At 38.2% G+C, this 18792-nt stretch overlaps 1 protein-coding gene across 9 annotated transcripts; it reads right to left on the bottom strand.

The window, feature by feature from the left end:
• Window positions 1–375: 375 nt before the first annotated feature.
• On the bottom strand, window positions 376–18497 carry GTSF1 (gametocyte specific factor 1). Of its 9 annotated transcripts, none has more exons than XM_012551561.3 (9): window positions 18416–18497; window positions 14850–14972; window positions 11171–11271; window positions 8978–9104; window positions 8411–8494; window positions 7890–7953; window positions 6722–6816; window positions 5177–5214; window positions 376–3623 (listed from the first exon to the last, which is right to left on the bottom strand). In XM_012551561.3, the coding sequence occupies exons 2-8, from the start codon at window positions 14863–14865 to the stop codon at window positions 5198–5200; spliced, it is 504 nt and encodes a 167-aa protein (XP_012407015.1). In that variant the 5' UTR covers window positions 14866–14972; window positions 18416–18497; the 3' UTR covers window positions 376–3623; window positions 5177–5197. The 9 variants fall into 9 exon arrangements, with proteins under 9 accessions (XP_012407015.1, XP_031793579.1, XP_031793578.1 ...); XM_031937719.1 differs by having other exon boundaries at window positions 14850–14952; window positions 18416–18434; XM_031937718.1 differs by lacking the exon at window positions 18416–18497 and adding an exon at window positions 17135–17225.
• Between the last annotated feature and the right edge of the window lie 295 nt (window positions 18498–18792).

The following is an 18792-nucleotide window of genomic DNA, read 5'->3' as shown; positions in this document are numbered from 1 at the left end:
CAAGACAAATTCTTATTGTAAGCAGTTGGGGGAAATTTCTCCCTGGAGCTTTCAACAGGATCTCCAGAATGTACCTTTCCCCTAAAGTTCTATTCTAGTGAGCTAACATCATAGCTCCCCTTTCTCCTCTTTATTCCCTCATTTGGAATTTTCTTGATAAAGAGACTGAAGCGATTTTTGTCATTTCATTCTGCATTAGAGCTGTTTTACCAAGCAATCAGAGGTTAAATGACTTGCCTAGGGATACAGAGCTAGGAAGTATATCTGAGGCTGGCCAATGCTCTACCAACTGAACTACTGGCTTGCCTTCCCCTTTTCTACCTGCCCCCTCTCTCCATGATAAACCTCAAATCCAAGTGAGAGCAAACAACTGAAACAGATTGAAAGGTACTTTATTTCAATGCAAGTACACAAAAATTAAGATTCATGGTCTGAGTTCAAATAAGTGTTTTTCATGCATATTGAGCTTTAGTTTTTCCACGGAAAACGTGGGAACTCAACAATTCAAGTCTTTCCTTCCAGGTCTTCCCCAAACTCTTCACATTGTTTTAGATTCATAGAAAGCAGTTCAACAAGGTAAACACAAATGCAAATCTGCTGACCATATGGCTGCTTTCCTGGGTTACAGCTTGGCTTAAGGTGTTTCTTCCTAGATGCAAACAAGTCTCAGATTTCACAGTTGAGTCTCACCCAGACATGAAGTTGTAAGAGTCAGTAAGCTGGACCAAGCTGTAGGCCTGGACTGAGGGGACAGTTTTTAATTCTGAGGTCTTCATTCACCTGGTCTAGGACAAGCCAGCTCATGTCTGTTAAGATGAAGCTGATGATTAAAGTCCCTTGAACTATTAATTTGCTTCTGAAGGTGTCAAGATTGACATATACTATGGGTATATTCTGAAACACTGAAGCACCATGAAGACAGGACTCAAAAGAATGAAACAGTATCTTTCTCAGTATTTAAACCTGTTTTTTATCTTCCTCTATTATCTGAACAATACACACAATAAATTTCCTTCCCCCGAATTTGCCAATATATTAAAGATATGTTAGAATGTTATACAAAATGCCTTGCATTCTTCAAGCTGCCCCTTTACAGATAAATGCCTTGAATTCTTTAAGCTGCCCCTTTACAGATAGCCATCATAAGCACAATTTTATCTAATTGTTTTTTTGTTCAACTTGGAACTTGAATTTTGAAAAGTGCAACTCAAATGTTCCAATAATGCCAACAGACACATACATATATGCTTTTTTTTTTTTTTTTTTTTTTTACATCGAGACTAACACAAGCAGCTACTGTACTCCTGCATCACTGAAATGGTGCTGCAGTACATTATTTTAAATTAAATCCAAACAAATGCTCTCCTTGTTTTATTCAGGCAGAGCTACCCGGAGAACTAAGCAGCACTTATCACCTACATTTGTTTATTCCTAGTGAGAACATTTGCAAATCACCATGGTACTTCCAGCACCCCTGCAGGGAGAGGCAATCTTACCAAAAAACAAAATCCTCTTCAGAGCCTAAGCCCAGAATAAAGCTAGAATATAGGGCTCAGGCTTCTCTGGGCTATGAACATTTGAACCATGTTTATAGCCCAAAGTTTAATGGAGCCCTTAACTAGCAGCATGAACTAGAATGGGAAACAAGTATTTATCTTTCATTCGTATTCCAAGGACAATGCTCTCAATAAAGGAACTCCAATAGCTATGTTCACAGTGGTTTTTCCTTCAAATTCCTGATTGATGAAGTCTAGTAAGTCAAGTAATGCAACTTTTTTTTTTTTTAACCCTTTCTTGGGAATCTTCAAACTTATTTGCAACAAATTTGATACTGGTCACTAAATCTCTGAAACATCCCACAACCTTATGTAAGCTCCTGAACTAGCCCAACAGGCTATTTTAACAGTTTATTGAAGAAACTAGACTTTAGATAGCCTATTCCTCAGTGCTAACAATCAACACTGGCAGGTAATCTGGTGAGTGCTATTCACACTCCTAAGGGTCAAGCTACTGGTAATTAGTCTCAAGAGGGGAAGCATGAAACAAAAGGTATTCTGGGAGTGAGGTGGGCAAATACATCCTCTCAAAAACAAAGAGTTTTTTCATTTGTCCTTTTTGAATAATAGATACTAGAGTGAGAACTTGCCCTGGGAATGCCTAAAGATCCAAAGTAGTTGTTTCCCACCCTCTGTATAAGGAGATGAATTACATGTAGTGAAACTATCACCTGCTTTCCCCAACTTGAGCAGCAGTTATGGGTATAACAGTATGCTGTCAAACACCAATTTATAGCATTAAATTCCTATTCAGCCCCCCTTCTCACTCCCACGGCACCAGAACCAAATTAAGCTGTTATGTAGTGCTGATTGACCCTAAAATAGGAGAAGGAAGGAAGAGGGTAAGGGAGAAGGGAATAATGGGAGCATGATTTTCTTCCCAATGAAATGTTGTCCTCCCCAGAAATAACTATTTCCCCACTCAACCAATAGAATTGAAAATGAAAACGCTCTGTCTTCAAGACTGATTCTGGATTATGTTGTTAGACCAATAACCTTGTCTCATTGTTGTAGCTGGTTCCACAATACCTGCCCTCCCAGCAGCCCAACTTCTTAGCTGTTATTGACAAAGATGGTTAGAAGCAGATAATTTTCAGTTTCATTTGTTATAGAATGCTCAGGGTTCTTATCGATGTAGATTCCCAAAGTCTCTTTGCTAGACAATGCTTGGATAAGGTTATCAAAGAAAAACTCAGCCTTGGAGATTATGAAGTCTCCACATTAAGTTTGAACTGCCAACAAGGTGCTGGGTTTGTTATTCTCAGACTGGGACATTAAGTACTGAGATATACCCTTAGGGAAGTCAACAAGAACCTTCATACATTTAAGCTTTGGAGGGTTTTGAAATTAAGTCAATTTCACATAGAGACGGTAAGCCCATCTCCCCCAATACTTCCCCTCCATCCACCTCAATATTCACTTGCTAATACATACCTTGTCTGACAGCTAGTACAATTTCCCTTATCAACTGGGGAGAAGTAGAAGCAGCAGAAAAAAAAAAAAAAAAAACATATACTTTGGGAACAGTAAGATATCCTAAGGGAGAGCTACCAAAAAAAACCCCACTCAAAGAAAATGGAAGCGTTTTTCTAGATGAGTCCTATCCATATTTCAAGGATTTTATGGATTGGTGGACCATAACTGGCCAATTATATGAGTTGCTGAAAACATACTGAGTCTGTACTAGATTAAGCTTTAAGTGGCACTACTGTTTCTATAGTCCAAGTTTTCTGCCCACTAGGATTAGTTTAGGTAAATAGCTTCAAATTATTGTACCCTACCATCAGTAAAAAAAGAGGGTTTTTGCTTTTAGGGCTGCTGACACACTGTTTTCAGGGCAGCTACTGGGCCAGCCTTAATACATCTGTAGTTTATTTGGAAAAGCTCTTCTGAGGAGGCACTGCAGAAAGGGCTCAAGTTAGGGAAGGGGAGAAGAGGAGAAAAAAAGGGGACTGGTCAATCAGAGCCACAGACAGTTTATCTTTCCAAAATAAGATTAGGAAGAGAAATGAAGAACCCACTGGTAGTAAGTAGCAGGAGGCAAAAGTGTCTTCTTGGGTCTGTCATCTGCAATTAAACAGAAAATGAAGAGCTCTTAGTTCTTATCAATGATAACATTGCCAGTTATTATCCTACAAAGGGCTTATGAAGCTAGGGAAATTAAGACTGACCCTTGTCAACTAAGGTAGCTGCTTTCTGTTATTTAGCCATTCTGACCCTCAGTTCCTTCAGGGCCAGTATAATGCTAGCATACTAGAGCACCCTCTGAAAATATTAGCATTTACTCTGTCTTATCTCCCAGATATGCTAGGAGACAGAAAAGAAACCCTCCTGAAATTCTTTGAGTCAACTTTTTTTTTTCTTCTAATTAACTGCAACCCACTCACTATTAGGACCCCTTCATTCTGTTAGATGAAGGAAATTTGTGGCTGCTTCTGATAAGAACCCTTTCCCTAGACAAATACTTCCTTTGTCTATCTTAAGAATAACACAGAACAGTGATTTTTCAGTTGGGGAAGAATGAATTTCTCAAGGAGAGAAGCATTAGTCTTTAAGTACTGAAGCTTTTCCTCGTTTCTCTCAGAGTCACTTTGACCAACATGTTGCCACGTGCATAGTCACTACATATCCTGTGAAATATGTCAATGTGTGAAACTCCAGGTCAACAATTCAACCAGCCTCCTCAATTTGTGCTTTCCTGACACTCGCCAGGGATATTGTGTACCATTCTCTCCTTTTAGAGTCAAAAAGCATTTCAAGATTTCCATTTTCTCTATTTTAGATATACTGGGTAATGTGGAGTCAGACCCCATCAAATCATCAAACAGGACAGCAACAAATTGAGAAGTGTGAATTCTCACATTTAAGGGGTTTTAAGCTTTAAAAAGATTATATAGTTTCTGGAGTACAAGATCTAAAAAGCTAATAAACTTTGGCACAAAATGATTATCTTCTTGGATCCATCATTTTCCAGAGAGAGATTAGCAGAAGTTTAGATTTAAGCCAACTTCATTTCCCTGGAATATTGTTGGCTGGGCATATAAGTTTCAAGGTAAGGCTGAAAGCATTCAAATTGGTTCTATTGTGGGGTGATCTTGAGAGAAGTCTTCATTCATGAAAAGGTCAATATTTTGAATTCTTTCTAGGAGTTTTGAGGTCCTGTTAAATCAAATGCTCAGACAACAGCAACAGTATGAGGGATTTGGAGACCAATAACATCTAAGACTTATTTTTTAAAGTATGAGTTTTTTTCCTTTTTTTTGATGAGCATTAAACTGAAAGAATTGTAGGATCATGAGATACAGTTGTCTGATTAATGTCAGTCCATTAGAGAGACGTGATATGTCTAAAATGCAACTTTGATAAAAATGAAAAAACAGGCAATGTGTACTAATGTTAAGGAAAACAACTTGGTATGTTAACAGAATTCCAATTTAACCAGTAAATGCCTATTCATTAGCGTGTAAAGTCATAACTGAGGCTATATACTTAGAAACACACACACACAGTGCCTTAATTTGGCACTATCATCAGAGAGAAAATTGGACCTAAATTGCTTTATGTCCAGTTAAATCCTGCTATCATCTGATGAGATAGTGAAATAAAATTGAAACACTTACTTGATGAGATAAGATTTTCAGTTACTGTGCATTTCCATCTATGAAGTAGAAATATTTCAAAATAAATACATCAATCCAATGAAAACATAATCCCCTCTCCCCAACAAAGTATGAACCTCTACTGTGATATGTGAATTCTTACTGCATTAAAAGACTGAAAATCAGTGAGAAAATGACCAAAAAAAAATCCTCAATTCAAGTCTCAAAGGCAATTAATCTGGCAACCTCATGTTCAATGATCACAGGTCTCTGACCAAATGAAAATTTAAGAGACAGCTAAATACTCCAAAATTAGTTGAACTACTAGGCAAAGATAGTTGATACCAAAGACATTTGAATTCAGAAGTTCTCTAGGTTCTAATGTAGACATTAAAATAGAAATCAAAGGCTTACGGTATCCTGGGAATTTGATATATTAGCCATAGTTCTGGAGTTAAGAATAAATAAGAATAATTAAGAGTGAGAGTGTGTGTATTTCAACATGAATTGATAGGGCAAATTAGGAAAAAAAGCCAATGAGTTTAAGAATTGTAAGATCTATTTTTGAATCCTAAACTCTTATTTATTTACAACTTTTTTTAATGCTTTGGCCAAATCAATAAATTTCTCTGGCTCTTGTTTTTTCATGTAATATGTGAGCACTGGACAGCTAGTCATGTCACTTTTCTGATTAACCATTAACCTTCAGTAATTTGCTATTTATGTCAAATTAAGTTTAAATTCTTTAGTGTGGAACAAGATCTTTTCATATATAATTTGATCCCAAATCAATTTCTAGTTCTAGGTCTATTCCCTCCTAAACTATTTTCTCTCCATTTCAACATTCTTGATACTGTAACTAAGATAGAGGGCTCTCTCTTAATAGGTTCCATCATCTAGCCTTTGCACAAATCATTCCCTATGCCTGGATCTTTCTCCCACATTCCACTTCTAATTTTTATCTTCTGAAATCCTACCTCTATCCTTCAAGACTCAGTAGTTCCATGAAACCACCTCTGACTTCCCCCAGAAAATGATTTCTCCCTCTTCTGGATTTTTATATTATCTCTGCATCTTATACGATAACTTACCATATTCTACCTAGTATAAGTTATTTTCACATCAAGTCCTAATTTTCAAACTGCCTCATTTGCCAATGTATTAGGAACATTTCTATTACATCCATCTTACATGCCTCATGACCTATAGCTAGTCATCAATGTCTTCCAAATTACATTAGGTGAAATTATTCTAATTAGAATCAATTTTAGCCACAGCATTGCTCCAATTCTTTTATCATCTCGATCTCAACTGTGTACCCTCCCTCTGGGAGGTTTCTCCAGTCTTAAACTTTAGTTGTAGACCCTAGAACTGGGTTATTTACTTCAAAATGTGTCTGATTAGAAATTAGCATAATGAATAGATAATCAAAGCATTCCTCCAATGCACAGAATTCACAGAAGGAAATCTGGGTAACAAACAGCAGAATCAATCCCTGAATAATCAAGGCTGACTCTATGCACACCATGGAGTGTGACATACTCTGTTTAGCTCTATCCCACTTACTGCTTTTCCATGGTAGTACATATGGCAGAGACTTGGGAACCCGCATGCCTGAAGCCAGGTTACTCTTATGTTCCACAACTACATTGTTCGCAGGGCTGCAAAAAGAAAAAGGACCTTGATTGTCTTGGTACACTGGGGTCACATGAGCACTAACTTTCAGTTTTACAAACATGAGAACATACAGGCCAATCAGAATGTGCTTCTAAAACCTAAGGGGAAAACAACAACCCACACAGATTTGAAACATGAAAATATTTCCATCAAACAGGCCGCCTTGCAGTCAGAATCCTTTCTCTGAATGGGGCTCTGTGTTCTGTACTAGCATTCAGGAAGATCTAGTTGTTTTCACTATCCAATATGTTAACTGAAATTGAGATAAACAGGGATGCCATCTAATGTTTGAATTTATGACAGGTCCATCAAAATCACTAACCATAAAAGACAAAAGAAAAAAGGCCAAAATGACTAAGTCCAAGGTAATGAACCTCATAAAATTAAAATGGAATAAAAGCTGTCCTAATGGAATTTTTTATTTTAAGTCTATATGATTTTTACCTTCATGAACTTACAAAACAGTGTATATAAGATATAGTTACTATTGACTTTGGAGGCTAGGATTCAGAAATCCCAAAATAGATCATTTGGAAAAAGAGAAAAGCATAAAATAGGAAATTTAACATTCAGAGGACACTATCCACTCATTTTCCAATCCCAGGTTATTCCTTGGATTTGCTACATTATGAATTGCAAGAACAGAATTAAAATATATCTTACTGCTTTTAAGTGAGAAATAAAACTAGTGAATAGATGCATTTTCTTCTCTTCCCTTTAGGAATTTTAAAATCTCCCTTCCTTGAAAGCCTACTATTTAAAAAAACAAGATTTTAATCTGTCACTGAAGAAAAAAACTATCAAACTAGAAAACTGTACTTTAAAAACACATCTATAACATATATTAAGAAAGACTAAAGCCAATAGAACCATGTGGCACCCCATGTTACATAATAGTACATAAGTCCAGACATTAAGAACAGGCCAGGCTGCAATTTAAAGTATGGAAGTCACCAAGGCATATTCCAGAAACAGCCTGATACTGAAAAAGTGACTTGTAAACAACAGAACATTCAGCATGAAGGAGGAACATCAAGAGTCACGCCATTTTCATTACCTGTTATTGCCACTGCAGTTAGCAGTACCCCAGACGAAGGTAGTGCTGGACTGTTCCCACAAATCTGCCAAAGGAAGCAAAACACAGCTTGACACACTTATTTAGGAAAGGCACCAGTGTAAGCCAGCATGCAGAAGCTGTGAAATGAGGAATCAAGTGCCTGAGTTTAAAGAAGGGAGTAAAATTGATCAAATGTCCTGACTAAGTGACAGTGTGGTAGGAATTTAATTGAAAGATATAAACGCACACAGCATAAATAATAATAAATGTGTCTATTTACAACTAAACACAGATGGCACAACACAATTTATGGAAAAAACAGATGTGTTCTTTTCCACTAAGAGATGGGTTGCTCCACGTGTCTACCACGTAATACAACAGCACTCATTTTGAGGCCCAATAAAAATTATCAGGAGTCTTAAACAATATGGCATGTTCTTAAAAGAGGAAAATCTTCATTCTTTCTTCATCAGTCTGACTATGGAGGCTATGAACAGAAAAAAAGAGTAGAGGTATCTCACCTTTATCCCAGTCTTCATCACAAGGAGGGCACTGCCATGTGTTCACAGTCAGAGCCTCGCATCTGTAGTTCCTGGACTGGCTGACTGAAATACAAATTCCCACATGAGCATAGGGCACTGCCAAATTATATTGCTTCAAGGAATTAGCAGGCAGGGCAGCCAAATGCTTCTTTGTTTTTGAAAGAAGGAAAAGTCTAAAATCTAAACAAAGGGACCTTTATCTCTTCCCTGATACTGTGACACGGTTGAGCTAGGGTGGGGATGGGTGGCTATGGAGGGAGCAAAAACAAAAGTATAGTATAATATTTATGGCATTTTTATTTTTAAGATAAATTGTTAGGGAAAATAGATTGTTCAGAAGAGAAAGGAGCCTGACAAATACAGCATGACAGACTATTTCTGCTAGAAGATAAAGTCCTATAAACAAAAAGTAATGACCTTTTGGAATACAGATTGACCAAAAAAAAAAAAAAAAAAAAAAAAAAAAAATCACACTAATAATGCCATATATCTGTTTTCTAGGTGCTAAGTTCTCAATCTCAAAGCACCTTTGCTGTAGATCCTTACCAACATCCTGTTCAATGCAGCTTTTGTCATCGCAACTTGAGATGTGGTGACTGATTTCAGCCCGGGGAACTTGGTGGCGAGCATTGAAAGGACATGTAGCCAATTTGTTTGCAACATCAGGGTGGTTCTACAGAAGCAAAGTCAAGAAACCCATCAGTTCCTATGTCTTCTAAGGAGGATTTGACTTAGCTTTGTTCTATAGATGTTTTATAAATTTTTTTCTTAGTCAGTGGCTTTAAATAGGGTAAAATTCTTTAGTAGAAAACCACAACAGCAATTACTTACCACTCATAGACATTATGGATTTTATCTAATTAATCCTCCTAACAACACCCCCTTTCCCCAATTTGTTTAATTATACTCACTGTAGACAGAGCTTCAGCTCTCTAAAAAGGAGGGTGAAGTGGCTTACCAACAAAAAGATAAGTCAACACAGAACTGAGTATTTAAATGGAATTCCCAATCCTATGTTTAATTCTCAAAGTCATATACTTTCCAAGGGAGGGGGATTTAATCTGAAATAGAATACAAATCTCTGAATATTTGACTGCCGATCTGTAAGATCAACAGCTAGTAAAAACAAAACAAAACAAAAACAAATACAAATACTCACAGCCTAGGCTTCAGTAAAGGTAGACAGGGGAACGCTAGAAAAGCAGCCCAGAAGGAGCTCCTCTAGGTACAGCAAAGGTCATTTAGGTTTAACACAATAAAGCCTTCATTTAAAAAGTCATGAGTCCTGGGATGAAGGTCTGAATAATCTGACCCTTACTGCAGCTCTTTCACTTAGGAAGATTTATCAAAAGATAACTGGTGACCTGTTCTTGAAATAAAGTGTAGAGATGGAGTCATTCTGCCCAAATCCTATCATCAAAGACAAATGGGGAGCAAAGAAATTCACTTTGCAAACACAGGCTTCAAAGAGCAAGAAATGGGAAGAGGAAAGCATTAAGGAGGGGTTGTGGGGAAAAGGGAAGGGGAAACAAAGGCAGAGGATGAAATTATAGACATGGGAATCCTCAATCTAAAAGAGCTACTTCTAGGTGGTCAAGACTTTTGATGGAGAGGCAAGCATGACTGTGGCTTTTGGATATCATCTATTATCTTCCCACTATCAAAAGTGTCTGAAAGGGTGAGGAAAGCTGCCATTTGAAGACAAACAATTCATGGAACAACCTAGAGATCCTGTTCTAGAGACTAAGAGGGAAGAAGACATTCATTAATTAATCACATGTATGCTTTCAGAGAGGGTGCAATGCTCTAAGCAAAGCAGAATTAAATTAACCCAAAGGAAAACTCAAGATGTGCAAAATTAGAGAAGCCACCCCAAATATTCAAATGTCAGAGTTGTAGCAAAGCATTTTGAGCTGGTTATCTGTCTGATCAGCCAGTCAGACACACTAACTCAATTCTAACACAGTGATATCATTTTGCTCCCCCTTTGAGAAAGAAAGACATCAATCAACCAACAAAATTATTAAGTATCTATTATGAACTTAGTGAAACTGGGTTTTTGCTTTCCGAAAGTCAGGGTTGTTTTTATTAAACTTACTGCTGAGTAACCTGGATTAACATGAACATTATTTCCAAAGCATATCTTCAAGCCAAAGCTATACCTTTTGCCTCAGATACTTGCATTTCAGCAACAATGATAGTGTCTTTGGTAATATACCAATAGTGACGTTAATCCTAGCTATGTTTATATAAGAAAGCAAGCTTGATAAATTCTGAAGATGCTTACTACTTAAGTTTAGTGAAGCAGTTATTTTTAGAGTATTTTCCTGAGGCTGACCTGTAAGGAAATTTCAGAATTTTGATATCTAAAACTGAAATAAAGTTGTAAATCTTTCAAGAAAAAAAATATGAAAATATTCTAATAGCATTTGATTCTTACATTCCAAACTATGAATAAATCAAATTCATAAAGCAGGAAAGGTTTTTTTTTCTATTGCTTGAAAAGACTGGTCTTCTGCCTACAAAATGTTAGAAACACTACTTCTCTAGACTTGCTCTAAACAAACAAAACCCATCTGATATACCAAAAGGGAAACAAAGTCCCACTACAAATGTTGTGACAAGGTAAAGAGCAAGATTCATTGAGCAATTCAGGCTGAGATAATGTGACATTTACTTTTTTAAAATGGGGTAGGTTATGAGAACATTAGAGAACAAATGATAAAAACAATAACCTACCTTTCTGCATTTGATCAGATGATAAGGGAACCTGCAAGCCCTGATCTGATGGTTTTTATCATATGGGCATTGTATCAGCTTCTCTGGATCCAAAGAATCAACTATAAAAGAGAAAAACATAAACACAAATGCAATACGTGTGTGTGTGTGTGTGTGTCAACTGTAGCCCACTGAAGCAGATTACATTTTCAAAGGATCAGTAAGTTTTAATAATTGCAAGAAATTTCTATTTTTCATAATTTGTGATATAAAACTATCTAATAAGACAATTAAGGTAACAAAAACTAACTATATTTGAAATTTGAATTACAGCTCAAAGTAGACAGAAAGAACTGTCATAGAATCTTAATGAACCTAGCAGAAATATATACACTCTGGATTATTAATTTGTCTTTGATTTTGTGCACAACTGCAGATGCTATTAGTTTGTAGGCTATAAAAGCAAACAATTAAATGAAACCTTTTTTCTTTTTTTGATAAATATGAATGCTGGGTTCATTCCTATAGCACTTACGCTAGCAACATACATGTGCTTAATAAAAATTAGTATGAAGATATTTCTTTAGGTCTGTTTTTCTATAGGTTATTCTCATACAGAGTTCCTAATAATTAGCTACTTAAGTTTGTTCATTCAAAAAAAAAATTAAGTGGATAATTTATTTTGTGGAAGGCACAAAGATGAATGCAACTTATTCCCTGCTGCTCTTAAGGCATTCAGAACTCAGTAATCGTATAATCTAATTTTAACTTAAGTTAAAACAGAACCTAAATCAGAAAGACATCTTCATTTTTTAATGTTTTAGAATATATCTAAGATGAAAATTACTTAATCTGTCTTAACACAGAGGGACTGTATTAATTTTTCAAGATTCAAAGAATCAAACTAAAATCAGCTTAATAAAAGATAGTGAAAGATACAAAATCTTAACTTCAAGTTATAAGTGATATGAGGGATTAGACTTATTTTGTTGGCTCCCAGAGGACAGAACCAGGAGTAATCAGTAGAAGTTGCCAAGAAGAAAATTTAGGATTGCTGTCAAAAAGAAATTTCCTAACAATTCTAAAGTAGAATGTGCTGCCTCGAGGGCTAGTGGGTCCCCAATATATAAGTTAAAGAGTTTGGGATCTGAAAGGTATGAGTTGGATTTGATGAACTCTGAGGTCCCAGTCTAATTCTCAAATTCTGTGACACTCTGAAGATATCCAGATTGTGTCCCACACTTGGAAAACAAGTTAAAAGGTTAAATTTATTCTTAGTGAATAATGACCTAACATAGCATGTCCTTACCACTACTGAAAAGTCTGTTAACAGTGAAATAAGATAAACCATTCAGAATGAAAGGAAATTTTATAAGCTTAGGGGACAGCTATGAAAATCAGGAGTCAGTAGAGAATTGAAGCCGACAGTTTCACTGGAAGAGTGGTAAACATGGAATAAATTGCTAACCATGATCATGATGTAAATGAGCCAGAGAGGATATTTGAAGGACAGAGAAAGCAGAAAGAAATGAAAGTCTTAGAGGACAGGTTTATTATGCCTACCAACCTTTTCTTGATCAGCAGTCTCCTTATAGTCTAATGTTCCAGGACATCAAGGGACAGTTTACAAATGTAAATTTTGATTAGCTTCCCTTCATTTGCTCTGTTCCATAAGTAGCAAATGTTAGACCATATCACTAGATGACAGAATGGATGTTATTTTGTGATTCATATCCATAGAGCTGCATACGTCAGAGCTGACAGAATGACGGTTTTCTACTACTATGTTTTGCTTCTCGTAGCTTAAGTCATCTCCAGTTTGCTCTGCCTGGCCCTTTGGGCAAAAGACTAAATTTGGACATCCTAGCAAAGTAACCTCTGCTGTGAAACTTTGCTCAGACACACTGGCTTTGATGTTTCTCAGATTTGGGCAATGTGCCAAAGTGAATGGTGAAGAAATAGAACATGAAGGAGACTTCAAAGACAAATAGGTTATTAGTCATGTAACCCCCAAACATACCTGTGAGATTAAGGAATTTAATTCTGTCATTTGCTAAAATGTCCATCTCTCACAACACTATCTCCCATTTCTTTTGTTCAGACTATGTCCCCTATAAAATAGGGGGACATTGCAATAATGCAATTCTTTCTCACACCCCCTCAAAAGAATCCCCCATGTCCTTCAAAGCTTAGCTAAAATATCACCTTTTATGTGAAACTTTTCTTAATCCCTCTCTCTCTTTTAATGCCTCCTACCCATTATCTCATCTTTTTGTACTTATTTTGTACATAGTACATAGGAGTAAAAACTCCCTAGAAGGCAAGGATTTTTTTTTGGTCTTTGCATCGCAAAGCCTAGGGCAGTGCTCATCACTTAGCAAAAATTCAATAAATGTTTACTGATTGAAAATGGGAAAAATACATATCCTCTGAAGCATCATTACACTAGAAAATAACCAGTAGTTGGCCGCTAAGAAAAAGTAATAAAGACAGTGCCTAGAAGAGCTCATAGTTAAGATTGCTTTAAAAAAAAACAAAACCCAAAATAACAAAAAAACAACCCAGAAGAAACAAGAATGAACAGAAATCTCTTTTTGAAATGTAAATAAACGTTTAAAAAGGTGTTTGTGGATCCTTAAGAACAACTATTTTAGACAATAAGATCAATTTCTATTTCATTTTTAACTTTATTAACTTAACATCTCTGTTCCTTATTTTAATATGTAACTTTTACTGCTACATCTGGAGGCAGAAAAACTGGAACTGCCTTCATTAAGAGTAATTCATCAATTAGATGGGGATTCTGAGTAAGTATGTACAATTCACTTCTCTAACTTGAGTGACATTAAAACACAATATGTTTAAACAGTAAAAAAAAGATTCTAGTTAACTACTGTGCAACTAGGTCAGTAGTCGAGTAGTCGCTCAAACAAATGATTACCTGCCAGCTGCAAATGAACTTAGGAATCTACAAATTAACATTATTTATTAAGTATTCTATTTTTGTTTTGCTAAAAATTTTCCAATTACATTTTAATGTGTGTTTAACACTTCCAGAACTAGCCAATCTTTATGGTTCTTACAAGTTCTAAAATGCTTTCATTCTAGAAACCAGATTCCCCTTGGTTTCCTAGAGGCTCCAGGACCACTGAATTATAAGAATTCTATTCAAAAATTCTATAATCTCAAAGGGTCATTGTACTTCAGCCTCAGTTAACTATATATATATATATATATATATATATATATATATATATATATATATATGTGTGTGTGTGTGTGTGTGTGTATATATATATATATATATGTGTGTGTGTGTGTGTGTGTGTATGTGTATGTGTATATATATATATATATATATATATATATATATATATATGTAAATAGAAGGGGACAGAATTTATTTTACTCATGTCCTCACTGGGAAAACAAAATTCTTCTGTTTCTTGGAAATTCTTTTGACTTCAACTATCCCTTGTGGGTCAATTCCAAAACGTTTTATTTCAAATGTGAATACTTTTAAAAATCAGTGTCATTAATAGAAATTTTACTCAACCTCTCTTGTGAAATACCACCTCAACCCAAGCACGTCTGAGAAACATCAGAAATAAACTGAAGTTTTGGTTGGTCAGAAAGAATAAATTATAAGGTCTTTGCTTTCTATGAGCATGCAAAAATCTATTTATCAGTAAGAACATACCATAATTGTCTTCCATGTCTGCAGTGAAAAGGAGGCAGACCCAAGTGCTCTCTCAAAGTTGTGATTCAGGGAACCAGAAATGGCATCCACCAAAAGGCTCCAACTCAAAGAAACGGAGTCAAACTGGAATTAAAATCAGAGTAAACTTGGGCACAAGCAAAACTACAAAAACCCCTCATCAAATTCCTTGATTTTTTTGTTAAACAAAGAACTTAAATAACCCTCCTGATTCACATTCACTGTAATAAGCAGATTCTCAGACCTTCCAACACTTAAGGAAAATGGAAGATGACAACCAATTCAAATTGTATTCAGGTGATAAACTGGCAGGCTTATTTTAACTTATTACAACTACCTGTCACTCTTTATACCATCTCTTCAAGTTTTGAAATGCTGTTAAATGTTACAGAAGCAATAGGAAAAAAAAAAGTATGTTATTTAACATCTGATTATAAAACATAGGAATAGAAAAACCTTTTTTAAACTTCCTGCTCAACTTCACAAAAAGGGAGAAGGGGGGGGGGTGAGGAAAGAAAAAAAGTGCTCCTTTCTAGCAGTTGAGACCAAAGACACCGGTGCCCAGTAGCCGATTCTCAGTCAGCCCCCGACTCCATCCAGAGGGAGAATGTCTTCCTTAAATATGGCAGGGGCAGTCCGCAAGCTGAGTACTTTCAGCAAACTGCCCTTTCACCCACACTCTAAGAGAGCTACCCGCCACCCTCCATACGCCCCTCCCCACCCAGCAAAATGCAGAGCTTAACGGTGGTGATTTAAGATCCTCCAGGTTAACAATCATTCTCTTTTTGCTCAACAGGAATACTTCTGGGCAAGATGACTCGAGAGGGTTGTCCATTTCCTAGATGATATCACCAGATGTGAGACGGTTTGTAACAGATACCTCAGAGGGGCAGAAATTGAAGTATGATTGGTGCCTGAATCCTCTTCCATCTGAAGAGATCTCTCATTAGTGGGTATTGTGATGAAATGAACTTATTGTTATGGGGGGAGGGGGAAGAGAATGACTTCTAAGTCTTAAACCAGCACTCCTACCCAAGTGCTGGCTTAGATTAACAGCTCTTGTTCTCTAGGGAACTGTCTCCCCAGGGCCCCCCTCCCCCCATTCTATGACATAACAGTCTTGGAACACCAGGTTGGAAAACACAAATGACCCACTGGAACTCTAGAAGCATAACCGTTCTAGAGCTGATTGGTTAATTACGCTCATGCCCCTCCAACTAAGAAATTCGGGTCTTTCCCCAGGAGGGGGCCTTTATTCACGTGGAGCTAACTTTAAACCATTCTTTTAAAACTCAGTTAAAGGATGGCGGGAGGGCTCCTCAAAGTGGGTGAGGGTTTGGGGACGCACATAATAAAAAAAAGCCAAAAAAGGAGTAGGAGGACTCTTTGGTGCCCGCATTTTGATTGAGAAAAAACTGAAAGAAGGAAAAAATAAGTCCAACGACTAATACAGTGTCTCCTACGTCCACCCTACCCCCATCCCGGGGTCGCCCGCGGCCAACCTGACTTTAGAAAAGTTAGCTGTAAAAGAGCGAATGTAATAAAAAAAATAAATAAAATTAATTTTAAAAAATTACCTCCCAATTCCAAACCTTCCTTTGGCAACAGGGTGAATAACCTTTCTTTCCCCTCCCCCAGTTTTTAAGCGCCGGTCCTCCCCCTCCTCCCCCCACCCCCCACCTTTTCTTCGTCCCTTAACCACCCTCTTCCGCAAGGGGGAGCTGATATAGCTGGTAGAGAGGTCAAGACTATGGGGAAAAACGGGAGAAAGGCCGAAGCTGCCCGGCAGGAGGCGGCGGACTAGCGCCACACGAGCCCAAGGCCCGGCAGCCGCGGAGCCCCATGGGACTTCTTCCCTTTAAAGAAAAAAAGGCCCGGGAAGAGTGGTGTGCCCGTTGGGGACGGGAGGACCGAGGGAGGATGCCGAGGAGGCTGGGAGAGCCGAGACGGGCGAGGGCAGCGGCGGGAGGACAGCCCGGGCTGAGCGCGCAGCCGCCGTCGCCTCCACTGGTAGTGGAGATGTCGAGAAAAGGGCGGGAGAGATGGATAGAGAGGAGCGCCAGAACGAGCCACATGGAGGGAGGGTTTGGAAAAGGGAACCGGGGCTGGGCGGGGCCAGGGCCACTCGAGAGGAGCGCCCCCGTGAGCGGAGATGGGGAGTTCCTGTCAAGGGAAAGGGAGCTGAACGGGAGCCCGCTCCTGGCGCATGTCCGGACCCTACCTCAGAGCCCAGCCGCACTGCCAGCTCCCAGTTGTGGTAGCCGTACCTCAGCTCCCAGGCAACGCCCACTTCCTGCCCTTGGCGTTAGGGCGTAGCCCACTTCCGGTGGCGAGCTGGCTTTTTTCCCCGCCCCCCCCTTTCCCTGCAACTAAGTGAGGGTGAGAGCGAGGCTCTTCGCCCCCTCCCCCACTCCTCCACGCCCAGCCCGAGAACCCGAACGAGGCTCCATTGTTAGCGTTCTCATTTGTGCTGGAACGCTTTAGTGAAGTGGGGGGAGGGGCCGTTGCCAACAGGTGAGAAGAAGGGAGGGAAGAAAAAAGGAGAAAAAGGAAATGAGGCGAGAAAGGGGAAGAGGAAAAAGGAGAGGAATGAAGAGAAGAAAAGGAAGGGAAAGGGAGAAAAAAGAGACAAGGGGCAAAAGGAAAGGAAAGGAAAAACAGAAAAGAGAAGAGATTGGAAAGGAAGAGGAAAAAAGAGGAAGATAAACCAGAGGAGGAAAAGAAAGACTATTAGAGGAAGACAAAGGTGGCAGGAAGGGGAGACGAAGGCTATTCGCCGGGAGTAGTAGTCAGCGTCCCTACCCTCCCTTGGGTGTCAGGGCTTGCAGGGAGTCTTCTTGGGATGGTGCAGAGCAAGGGGAGGGGGCTGGAAGGCGAAGGAGGGGGCTCGGAGCTGCTGCTGGTGGTGGTTGTTTCTCCAGGGCCCCGAGAACCAGACGGGACCTTCCTTCCGTGTGGCTTTGAGGACCAGAGTTAAGGGGGCTTCTTTTGTTACGTGTTTTGAACACTAGTGATATTTAATAAAGCCAAAGATTGCTATGTTGGGGGGGGGTGAGGTTTTTGTTTTTGTTTTTCAGCTATAACATTCAGAATCCTGAAAGCTGGCAAAAGACCTCGGAGATTATCTAGTTTAACCTAAATGACATTATTTAATAATAAAAAAAAAAGTAACCCTAGCATTTACCTGAAGACCAAAAGTGAATGAATGCATTACTTCCTGAGGCATTTCCTAAAATTTCTGGACAATTTTGATTTTTAGGATTTTTTTTTAACTTCACTTTTTCCTCTGGGCTATTTTGAACAGTCAACAGTAGAGAAGTCTCTGCCATTGCTTTGATATAAATAGTAGTTTCAATTTATTTCAGTTAAGCCTTTATTAAGCGGCTATGTGTTGTTTAGAGCACTATGCTAAATTATGAAGGATTTAACAGTTTAGGGAAGGCAAAGTTCCTTAAATTTTACAACCTGGTAGGGGAATTTATATATAAATATATCTGCAAACTACATTCTGTGTAAAGGGCTTCCAAAAATCCCCTGCAAACACTTACGATCTTCAGCCTCTTCTTCCTAATCTTTCTTGTTCTGTTGGGTCTGATGTTGTGTCCTAGATCCTGTCCGGCTATCAATAAACATTAAGGGCCAATTATGTGCTAGGCACTACCACACAAAGACAAAGAGACTAAAGTTTTCACCCTCAAATGGGGGTGGGAGTAGGGGTGAGTAAAGGGATAATAATGAGTACAGGCCAGAAAAAAAAAAAAAAAAAGGATTAAAAGAGATGAGATGGGGGCAGCATTAATACTTGGGGAAATTAAGAAAAAATTCTTAGTGCTGGGGTTTGAGCTGGTTCTTAAAGGGAACTAAAGGTTTTTCTGTTTTTGGAAGTCTTTGTTGTTATCTAAAATTCCCCAGGTCTTTTCTTTTC

The sequence above is a fragment of the Sarcophilus harrisii genome, chromosome 5 (assembly GCF_902635505.1).
Source record: "Sarcophilus harrisii chromosome 5, mSarHar1.11, whole genome shotgun sequence".
In the NCBI taxonomy this organism is placed as follows: Eukaryota; Metazoa; Chordata; class Mammalia; order Dasyuromorphia; family Dasyuridae; genus Sarcophilus; species Sarcophilus harrisii.
This window is presented reverse-complemented; position numbering and strand designations above follow the sequence as displayed.